Source organism: Oryzias latipes, chromosome 10 (genome assembly GCF_002234675.1).
Source record: "Oryzias latipes chromosome 10, ASM223467v1".
In the NCBI taxonomy this organism is placed as follows: Eukaryota; Metazoa; Chordata; class Actinopteri; order Beloniformes; family Adrianichthyidae; genus Oryzias; species Oryzias latipes.
This window is the reverse complement of record NC_019868.2, coordinates 15,397,078-15,407,250: the sequence shown is the minus strand read 5'-3', so window position 1 is coordinate 15,407,250 and position 10,173 is coordinate 15,397,078. Positions and strand designations below refer to the sequence as shown.

Sequence of the window (10,173 nt, the reverse complement as noted above, 5' to 3'; positions counted from 1 at the left end):
AAATGGAAATCATGCAGAGACGAGTGTCTGTTAAATCTGAGTAACTTGATCAAAATCAAGCTTCATTTATAATGTATGTAAACTTGATGACAGGTTTTGTTAAACTGAGTGAGACATTGGTAACACAGTAAGGAAATTTCTTGTGCATTCTCATCAAAAAAGATCCTACGAAACATTTTTTTGCATTTAAGCTGATGTATATTCATAAATATATTTATACTCCTGTTTTCATTTTCTTTCTTTTTTTTTCTTTTTGGTCAAGTTGTCTGAATCCAAATCAGATTAACTTTTTGATGTTACACAAGAAAGAAAAGCAACCAAGCTCTGATAAGACCATTCCTGGGGGTCAGGAAATATTTTGCTGAATGTAAACCTCTTTCTTTGCAAGTTATTCTTTTATCATGCAACCTAATATCAGATAAAAGAAAAAAAAACGTACGCCCATGGAAAAAAAAAAGGATCTGCACAGTTGATTTACGTGAAGAACCTAAGAGACGCAGGAAACATTTCTTTTAAGTTTACTGAGTCGAGAGAGACTGCTGCACACAGAAGTGAAATAAATAAATGAAATAATTTTATAGTTATAATTATAGTAAGCATCATAGTAAGATTGCTTATTTAGGGTCTCCTTTTATATATATAATATACAGTATGTGTGCATATATACATATATATACACACATACACACACATTCACACACAGCTTTCAATAAATTGTTCCCTTAAATATTTTCTTTTGTTTGTATGCGTGACACTTTGGTTTGTTTCACTGAATGTCCTGGGTAGCAGCACTCTGTATCCACGGTATCTCGCATGAGCATCATCTCCTGGGTCGTTTCTATAGCGATGAAATCAGAGAAGGCATCCTCCCCGTTGAGCATGCGCCTTCTACGCAGAAGGACTGTGGTTGTTGTGTCCTGGGAGGAGGCAAGGCATCGGGCGAAACCGTGAAGGTTTCCTGTTGTCTTTGGTCGCCACTGGTTTGGTTCAGCTGTGATTGACTGGCTGATTTTGGTGCAGCTTGTTTTGTTTTTTTATACATTCCAGTTCCGAAAGTCCGTCCCTGCGGTGAGTCGTCAAGGGTTCATGCAGGGGATCCAGAGTCCCTCATGATCCGGACACACACAAACACACACTCATAATACATACATGTCCTTGTTGTCCTTGCCTTATGGATTCACTTACTCGACTTTTACTGGATTATTCTCCCATTCCTCCTTTTATTATCCATCCTGCCTTCATGCCGCAGTCTGAAACATTCCCACTAACTTAGCAGTGAGACAGATAAGTGCGTCACATGTCAAAAGTCAATTACATGTCCACTGGATTGGTTTGTATCACTCTATCTCTCATCGTCTCCCTGGGTTCACCTCTGTTCCTTCCCTTTTATCTGTTGGCTGAGCACCCACTCACTTGTTCAGTTAGTCTGTCCCAGCGTGTTTTCTCTGTGTGGTCCCGTCGTAATCCCATGCTTGACATTGTCCAGCTGGTCTAGAAAAAGATGTCTTGGAGACCTTGGCATTCTGCATTTGCGAAACGATGGCCTTTGTGCAACACGGATTGCTGGTTGGCCATCAAGTTTTCTGTCACAATTTCAGGCCCTTGAAGAGAAACAGACCATTTCCTTTCAGCTTTAAGCTTTAGGCCAGCTATCGTCCGCTTGGTCCAGGAGAGGAACAGAAATGATCACTAACTGGGGGCTTGTAGTGGCGATTTCGGCGACATGTAAAGGTAAACCCCAATGAATGATTCATCAAGTTTCTGGTCAATATTTGTCCCAACAAAAAAAAAGTTGTTCAGTCATGTGTGACATAAGGGATGACTTGGTTAGCCATTAACAGGCTCAGATCAAGTCTTAAGACAACAAGAAAGTGGGTGCTAGCATTAGCCTTTACTAGCGAGGCCCGTTTGCGCGGACCCGATTGCCCCGCTTGCTGATGGTGGTGAAGCGGAAGGGGGTGGTGAGGTCAGGCTGCTCCCCAGGTGGGAAGCGCTTCATGAAGTGTCCATCCTGTTGGTTGGGTTGCGTGCGGCTGCCGGGTCGAGGGCGCCCTCTTTTATTGAACCCAACATACCAGTCCGTGTAGCGCGCCGACATTAATGCTGTGTAGTGGTTTTCTAGAACCTTCTCCACAAAGACGCAGTCGGCGCTTCGATTACTGGCCTTCTGAGAAAAAGCAGAGAAACCACAGGTGCACACAATGGAGGCTGGTCAGGAGAATGGAGGAGGAAGAATTTTCTACTGAGTAGAATTTTTTTCTCATGCAGTCTCACCTTTCCAACCAGTTTGCCACGGCTGTTCATGCACAGGTAGAAATTGGTTTCTTTCCCCCGGATTCTCACCTGGCTACCGAAGGTATCGGCCTCCACTACAAGCTGGGCTTGTGAAGGGACAAACAGAGGGACAGACAGACATTAGATCCGTAGAAATCTGGAGAAATTCAATGCTTTGTATTTCCTACAAGGCAAGCACTGAAACGGAAAGATAAAGATATCCCACTTTTGAGTTGTTCACAGTTGTTCAACTAGAGACTTTTACGACCTCCTACACGGCCAAGTAACCTTGCTTTATTAGCACAGATTACCAGTAAATGTTAAACAAAAAAAAAGCTCTGCTAGACCAGATAAGACATTCAGGCTGAGTCACGGTTTGAGGATTCATAGTTGCTATTAACCCCTCTAATAAATCAGAGACAGATGTAATTGTCTTGGGGTGAACAGATGGTTGTCAGATAAGTCTGATCTCACACATGGATGAGAGGCTCCTGACCACAAATGGCCCTTGTAAAAAAAAAAAAAAAAAAAAACAGGACAGAAAGCAGGATAACAGCCGAGAGAAGAGGGAGCACTGTGGGCTGAGGGAAGCAGGAGAACACTTAGACTGGGTATCTGTGATACTGTTGTTTTAAGGCGGGTGGGTGTGCTCTTGTGCCCCTGTGAGTTGGTGTGTGAGCATGTGTGCAGGTGCACTGTGTGTGTTCACCCTTCCAGGCAGTCCCGCTTCACTAACTACACATCTTTAGAGAGCGCTTGTGCCTGTTTAAAAATAAATCCCTAAAACGGTTTCTACATGACCTTAGTCAACAAAGGGGTCAGGAGAAATCAATACCTCCCTCCCTCTTGCCCTCTTCATCTGTCTTCCCCCAACTCTCTTCTCATCTCCCTTCTGCTCTTAGACTCCATGCTATGCCACCGTGCCATTTTTGTGTCCCTCTGGTAGCAAAGTGTAGGACACTGCTGTAACAGTTAGTCAGTCACCTTTGGGGAGTGATTCCCTGCCAGAAAAAGAATGAAAAAACCCAAAGACATCCCTCCACCTCTGAGGTCTTAAGTGTGCAGCAACATGTGCGATCTCACTTGTTTATCAATGAACAGGATGTGACATGCGAGCCACATTGAAGCTACATACAGAACTGTTTAGCTTTGTGGCTTGGCTTTCATCTCCCAATTGATTTGGCAAGGTTTAAGCATAGGTTAGTCAAGGATGTGGGGGATGGACACAGTGAGTGTTAGAGGATGGATGTAGGGCGAGGGAGAGAAAGCCTGCTGTTTTAAAACCAGAGGAGACAACATTCAGGATGAAAAATCAATGCGGAGATCGATGAAGGAGATGAGTTTCTGACGCTCAGGCCGACACTCTACCTGCCTTTCCCCTTCCTCTTACTCACTGGGATTTTTATTTTCTTCACTGTGGCCTTTTTCCCTGTCTCTTTTCTCTTTTGTGAATCATTGAGTCAGCCAGTCGATGAGGTCTTTGTACTCCCAAGACAAGCTCCACTGCCCCTCTACCAAAGCCTGGGGAGGCCCGTGTGTGAGGCCTTTTGTGAGTGTGCCTGCACGGGTGGATTTTGTCTCCATTCATGCATGTACTTGGTCAACCTTTAAGTCTTTGTACTTGTAGCCATTATAGGGTGTGTGATGATGGTGCAAGTAAGCATCACGTGCACTGGCACGGTTTTCTCGGTGCACGTGTGTCTTACCATATTTGTCTCCGTCTTCTCCTCTGGCGCTGATCCTGCGCCCCAGCACCTGCACATGCTTGCCACTGGTGCGGCTGTAAAGCTGGTAGACTCGGTGATGTCTCCGACTCATGGTGTCTCGCACCTGTGTCTGGTTCTCCACGTGCACGCTGAAGTTGACTCCATCCACGCCAAGCACCTGCTGGAACACCCACAAACACACCCGGAATTTGGCGGACAGTTGACAACACGCTTGAATATGCAGAGAAAAGCAATATACAACTCGTGCCACTCGTCACTGTCATGCATGCCGATGCTCACCTGTAATGGATTGCACATCACAAGCAACATCTGGATACATCTGGAAAAAGTAGAAACAGATGGGTTTAGAAATACAGAATGTTGGAAGAGTCGGGCATGACACCATCATTTCCATCTCTTTTTTGTCTGCCGTTCCCTCTGTTCAACATCTCATTTCCTTATGGGTGATTACTCACACTGCTGGGTGTGCAGCTGGCACTGCAACTTTTGACATGCAGACAGGCAGATATCCAGGGATCGGCAGATGGATAGCAGCCACAGCAGTGTTTATAGTCATGCTACCAGCTTTCTGTCCAACTCCACCATCTGACCCGTTACTTTTGCCACACCAAAATCTGGCCTCCAAATGACCCGATTGGAGCACAGCTGAATGGCAAACATGCCGAGACGAGAAGAACACGCTTTGGTCCAAATATCTGAGGAAATGGGGTGGCTGGTTTGGCTGCTCTTCATATGTAGACAGCTGGGCTGGACTACAGGTGTACTGGAAAGGGTCTGTAGCTACATTTACATTTGCTATAAATAAGCAAGACGGTAAACTAACGAGACAAGTGGAAAGATGATTCACTTTGTGAAGTTGTAGCCTGCAGATTTATTGAACAAAGAAAATCCTAGAAGGGCCTCTTTGTATTACTTCTTATCAGTTGTCCATCTTGCTGAACTTTTAGATCCATTTTTGGGAGAAGCAGCTGGTTATATTTACAATTAAAATTCTTCCCACTCTATCACGTTGCTTAATTGAGGTGTAGACCTTGACCTTGGATGTTTCACATGTTATTTACAGCTTTAGTAAGGGAGTGATTGTGTTGCAAAATCTACTTTGGCAGTCCTTGAACAGCTCTGAATTAGTGACTGAAGACTTGATGAAGTTCAGAACCAAGTGTGTGGGCTGAAAAGCAATTCTATGAATTTTGTCTTTCCCCACCTCATCGTTCGCTATCTTTCTGCATGCCTCTTCTCTTTCTCCGACTTGCGATCCTCCCTTTCCCTGCTCCAACTTATCCTTCCCTCCCCGTCTCTGGGTCCGCTCTTTCTTTCCGCTATCGTTGTCTGTCTCCAATCTTCCTTTATGTTTAGGGTTAGTGAGGGGACTCCTCCGCATTGTCATGGGCATGCACACAGATGTGCAGACGTGTGCAGGGCATGTGTGTGTGTGTACAGAAGGAGCCAGCAGCTGACAGCTGGTCATAATGTAAGACATGCTGGGGGAGCAGAGTGGGGGGTGGGAAAGGTAGGCTGAAAGGTACACAACACCACAGGGACGGAGCAGAGCAAGGTGATGTCAGAAAAGATGAACCCAAAGAGGGCTACCAAGGAATCAGAAAGAGCATCAAATATCATGCAGTTGACAAACTTTAAAAAAAAGGAGCAATGGAGGAGAATTTGTGATAAAAATGTGAAAAGCAATCTAAAAGACGAGTGTAAGAAGCTAATTAACCCATTCACCCTCCGAGTTTATCACTTGTGCACCATCCGTCTTCACATTTCTCTGTCTCAACATTTCCCTGGCACGGCTCTTGTGTCAGCTCCTGACTCGCCCTAATAGATGCAGACACCCTGGGAAATGCAGCAGAGCACGGGCCCTCACTTTTTGCCTGCGCAGCCGAAAAACCCGGAGCGCCTGTGCATTGTGAGGACTCTCAGCTGTTAAAACACCACGGCTGCACTGCCGCAGAGGACGCTGCAGGAAAAGTGCCTCAGCACTGGATTCCCCCGCTCCCACAAAAACCACAGACACTCCATATTATGCCAGCCACAGAGAGAAAGAGAAGGAGAGAGGAAAGAGGGAGACGGGATCAACCGGCGGTGGGGGGAGGGATGAGAAAATGAAGAAAAAAATTGATGAATTAGAAAGGGCAGAGCAAAAAGTCTGGGAGAGTAAAGATAGGAGGTATGGAGAGAGAGCAGGCATGGTGCGCCTGGGACAGCTGCCAAAACAAGTAACCATCTGACATCATGAACCTGCGTCGCAGCAGATCCACCATATGGAGGCTGTGGTTAGGCGAGCAGGCCTCAGAACCACGGATTGGGCATCGGCTTGGACTGCAGGGAGACTCAGCACAGAGCAGTGGTTTCAGCCGTGTGTAGTGGTGGTTAGTGTGGTAGGCCAGGGCTGGAGCGGTGGGTTTCAGCAAAGTGCAGAGGTTTCAAATCTTCTGCAGCCGGCCTTGTTTTAAAACAGCGCTTGGCCAACATTAGAGCCAGTGATGTAGCGATGGTCAAAACAGTATAAGTGCCTAGACATGAAAATGTGGCTTTTGGTAAAGAGGCTGTTTTGGACTTTTTTCCCATTGACAGTTTTTTCAAGGTTTAACAGAAAATTGCCATGGTGATTGAAAGCAGAGATGACTGACTCGTGGTGGTGGTGGTGGTGGAGGTGGAGGTGGGGTTTGAAGTAAAACCAGCAGACTAAACAGTGAGAGTACTCCTCTTCAAATGCTGCCAGGGGCACCATCTTTCAACGGTTATTAATTCCTGCTTTTTTATCTGGACAAATATCTGTGGAAAATAAGGGGTATGGGCAACAAGAGGCAGACAGATGTAGGCAGTTAGGTGAGTAAGTGGGACGATTGTGCGGGAGGGAGACACAGGCAGCAGCACACACCCTGTCCAGGTTGTGTAAGGAATGAGAGGTATCTGGAGATGACTGCCATCTGGGAGAAATGCAGCCGGCACAAAGGAAGAAAAATAAATCCCAGGGCTTTTAACAAGACACACCTCAAACTGGCAAACCCAAGCCCCCTGAGTTTAGACTCTCCATGCTTTAGATTTGTTCTTGGCGCTTTATCATTTTTTTTTTTTGTGTTAAAACTAAAGTCGAAGTTTTTTTAATCAACTTTGTAAGAGGGGGAAACATCTATTTGGTGATGGGAAAGTCGTCTTTTCTCAGCTAGACTGGTCATTCCCTGAAGTATGTTCATGAAGATGTTTTTGTCAGGTTTTATGAGTAACACAGCCCTGACTCTGACCCCATGACCCTGAACTGTCAGCCAATCAAAACAGAGCTTTTCATGGCATGTTTTCTATGAGGAGTGATGTAACTGCTAGACACTGCAAACTCCCTCCCAGACCTCTTTCTTTGCTGTTCATGCTTCTCAAAAATCCTCAAACAACTGATCAGAACCAGATTATCACAAGATCATAACAGGAAAACGTGAAGGAAGAGACTTACAAGACGGTCAACGTGGAAAGAAGGGACCACATCGCTTCCCCCCTCCACTATGGAACTTGACCCAGAGACAGTCTCCTTTCTCGGTCTGAGCCAGTCCTACAGTCCGAAGAGTCCCCCTCTGGGGTTTGAATCCGGTGGATGCTGCGTGGAGTCAAATAGTTGACAGCCGCTCCTGTGGGCATCGGCAGCGCTGCGCCCCGGTTTCCCGGTGTGGGCAAAGATGCAGCCGCGGGCAACGAGGGGCGTGAAGCTGGGGTAACTGACCGCTTGACAACCTTTAACAGCTGTCCAGACCGGTGGAGGGGTGGATGGGCGGGGGAGCACAGGACTTAAAGCGCAGAAGCTGCGCGTGCCCGACAAAGAGAGGAACAGGTGAAAGCGCGCTCACGCGTCACAAACAGCCAATTGATCTGGATGACCCCGCAGGGTGATGCCTCGGCCGTGCGTAATCCAGTGCGTAACAGCGAGCTCCACGGTGAGATGATGATTGTCCCGCCACAGACCGGAGGCAGCTTCAGTCCCAGCAGTGAGGGTTCAGATGCTGGTGGAGGTGGGAGACATGGGCTGGCTGATTGAGCAAACGGAAACCTGGAGAAGGGGGCTCTGCGGGCGCAGGGTAATGCGAGACGCTTTCGGTCATGTCTGCGTCCCCACGCCGGCTCAACGGGTCTGCAGCTCAGGTGACACCGGACAACGGTGTTGGAGAAAGATGGAGATAGGGTCCCGGAGCGGTCCAGCTCAGAGAGATTTATGGGGAGTGCTGAATGAGAACAGGAGGGAATAATGAAGGGAAAAGAAAGACGAGGGAGGGAGGGGTGGCTGGAGAGGATGGGAACAGCTGTGACTGGGTGGCGGACTCAGCCACCCGAGCGAGGAAATGACAGCCGCACTTTGCACCTGATTTTACGGACTTCCCCGCTCTGCTCAGCCGCTGGTTACCGCCTGGTTGCAGCAGTCCTCCCAGCGCCCTCTCGACACAATACCTGCCAAAACACAGCGCGATGACATCACCCCCAAAATGTTTGAAGGGGGAAAATGCAATCCGATCTTTTTATTTATTTATTTTTTTCTTTAAACGCAGAAACTTTGGACACTTTCTCTGAGGAGAGCGGGGGAGAAACTGTGAAGTCTCCGGGGGAAAAAAAAAAAAAAAAAATCCAGGTTGCAGGAGCAGATCTCGCCAGTTTGCGAAGAAATAAAAGTTCAGGCAAAAACGTGTTTACTCAAAATCCCGCTGACAGATCGACTCCCAGAGCAGAACCTGCGCCGTTCTGCTCCCTCAAATATCTGCCTCTCGTTTCATTCAGACACCAGAGAAGAAAATGCAAAGGGAACGCAAAAAGAACCCAGCCGAGAGCTTTTATCCACTTCCCTGGTATTATGCAGATCCTACTCCCTTTCAAGAATTCCAAGGTTTCTTTTCATTAAAAAAAAAGAAGCTCTTTTTTTTCAGGGGGCTGCACGGGAGAGGCGCGTCGGCAGGCACAAACCTCACTCCAAGAAAAACCAGAACAAGATTTTAACAGACGCGGATCAATCCTCCCTCCCGCCTCTCCCCCATCCTTCCCACCTCCTCCCCGTTCACCCCCCCTCCTCCCTCTCTCACACACACAAACTCACACACACTTATTGGATCAAAATGGGATTAGTGGCTCGCTGCGCGATGCTGTCCAAAACGCACAAACTCAGAAAAAAAAAAAAAACAAAATGAAAGAAAAAAAAAAACATTTGAACAAGTGATCACTTCAGCGTGTCTGCTAATGAGATGGAATAAGTTCACTTGTTTGCAATTCAAAGGGACTTTTTTTGTCAGTGGATTCCCAGAGTCTGGCACCTTTTTTTTTGTCTGACAAACGTGTGCATTATTCTGTTTTTCCTTCTGCCAACATTTCTGGTAATTTGTGAAAATAGATTGGAAACAATGAAAATGATGTCATGGTACCGGGAGCAACACGCGTTCCAGAAAATAGGAGGAACAAATGGGTTCTTGAAAATGTCTCCTGCAGGAACAGAAAGAGAAATAAGGAAAAAAAAATGCCTCGAAGGGTATTATCATAACAAAAACACCTGGCTTTGTCAGGCGCATATCTTTCCTAGAACCAAGTGGACTTCTTGCTCTCTATTATCCCTCCAAAAATATCCTCACCCCTGCAGCCTCAGTGGCCCCGGGGTCAGGGCTGAAGGTGGAAAGTGGAGATCACCGCACTCCCGCTCTCAAGTGATGTCTTGACTCCCTGTTTCATAACTTTTAAGTTAAACCGGGGGGGGGGGGGGGGGGGGGGGATGTCGGGAGGGCGGTGTACTCGCGCGGACATGGATCCAAAACGAACATTTCTCAGGGATTTCGGCAGCAACGCCCGCTCTGCGCTCCCAAAACTCCCTCTCACCGCCGCGTAACCGCAGACGGCCCGCCAGGCCAACACAACACTCCTGCCATACCTTTCATTCACACACGCACACACACCCACACACACACATGCGCGCCATGAAAGAATAGAAAGTACATATTTTCCGTGCATGTGTGTATTGAGGGTGGGAGGGTGTTGGCCTCCTCCATGAGGGACAGTTATCTTGGCTCCAAGTGTTGGGCTTATTCTTTTCAACATTGTACTTTCAAATTACACACACAGACTTGTGCAACTGGACACAGCTGAGCGGGGCTTGGTAGGGCCACTGTGGTTGAATGGCTTTCCAGTCATGCTCCACAGACAAACGTCTGGC

The 10,173-nt window shown here is 47.1% G+C and overlaps 1 protein-coding gene across 3 annotated transcripts; it reads right to left on the bottom strand.

The window, feature by feature from the left end:
- Window positions 1–250: 250 nt before the first annotated feature.
- fgf18 (fibroblast growth factor 18) lies at window positions 251–9,091 on the bottom strand. 3 transcript variants are annotated; one of them, XM_011480199.3, is made up of 5 exons: window positions 7,453–9,091; window positions 4,281–4,320; window positions 3,981–4,161; window positions 2,275–2,381; window positions 251–2,164 (listed from the first exon to the last, which is right to left on the bottom strand). In XM_011480199.3, exons 1-5 carry the CDS (start codon window positions 7,482–7,484, stop codon window positions 1,895–1,897), a joined length of 630 nt encoding a protein of 209 aa, XP_011478501.1. In that variant the 5' UTR covers window positions 7,485–9,091; the 3' UTR covers window positions 251–1,894. The 3 variants fall into 3 exon arrangements, with proteins under 3 accessions (XP_011478501.1, XP_004073338.1, XP_011478500.1); XM_004073290.4 differs by having other exon boundaries at window positions 251–2,167; window positions 3,981–4,158; window positions 7,453–9,088; XM_011480198.3 differs by having other exon boundaries at window positions 251–2,167; window positions 7,453–9,082.
- Between the last annotated feature and the right edge of the window lie 1,082 nt (window positions 9,092–10,173).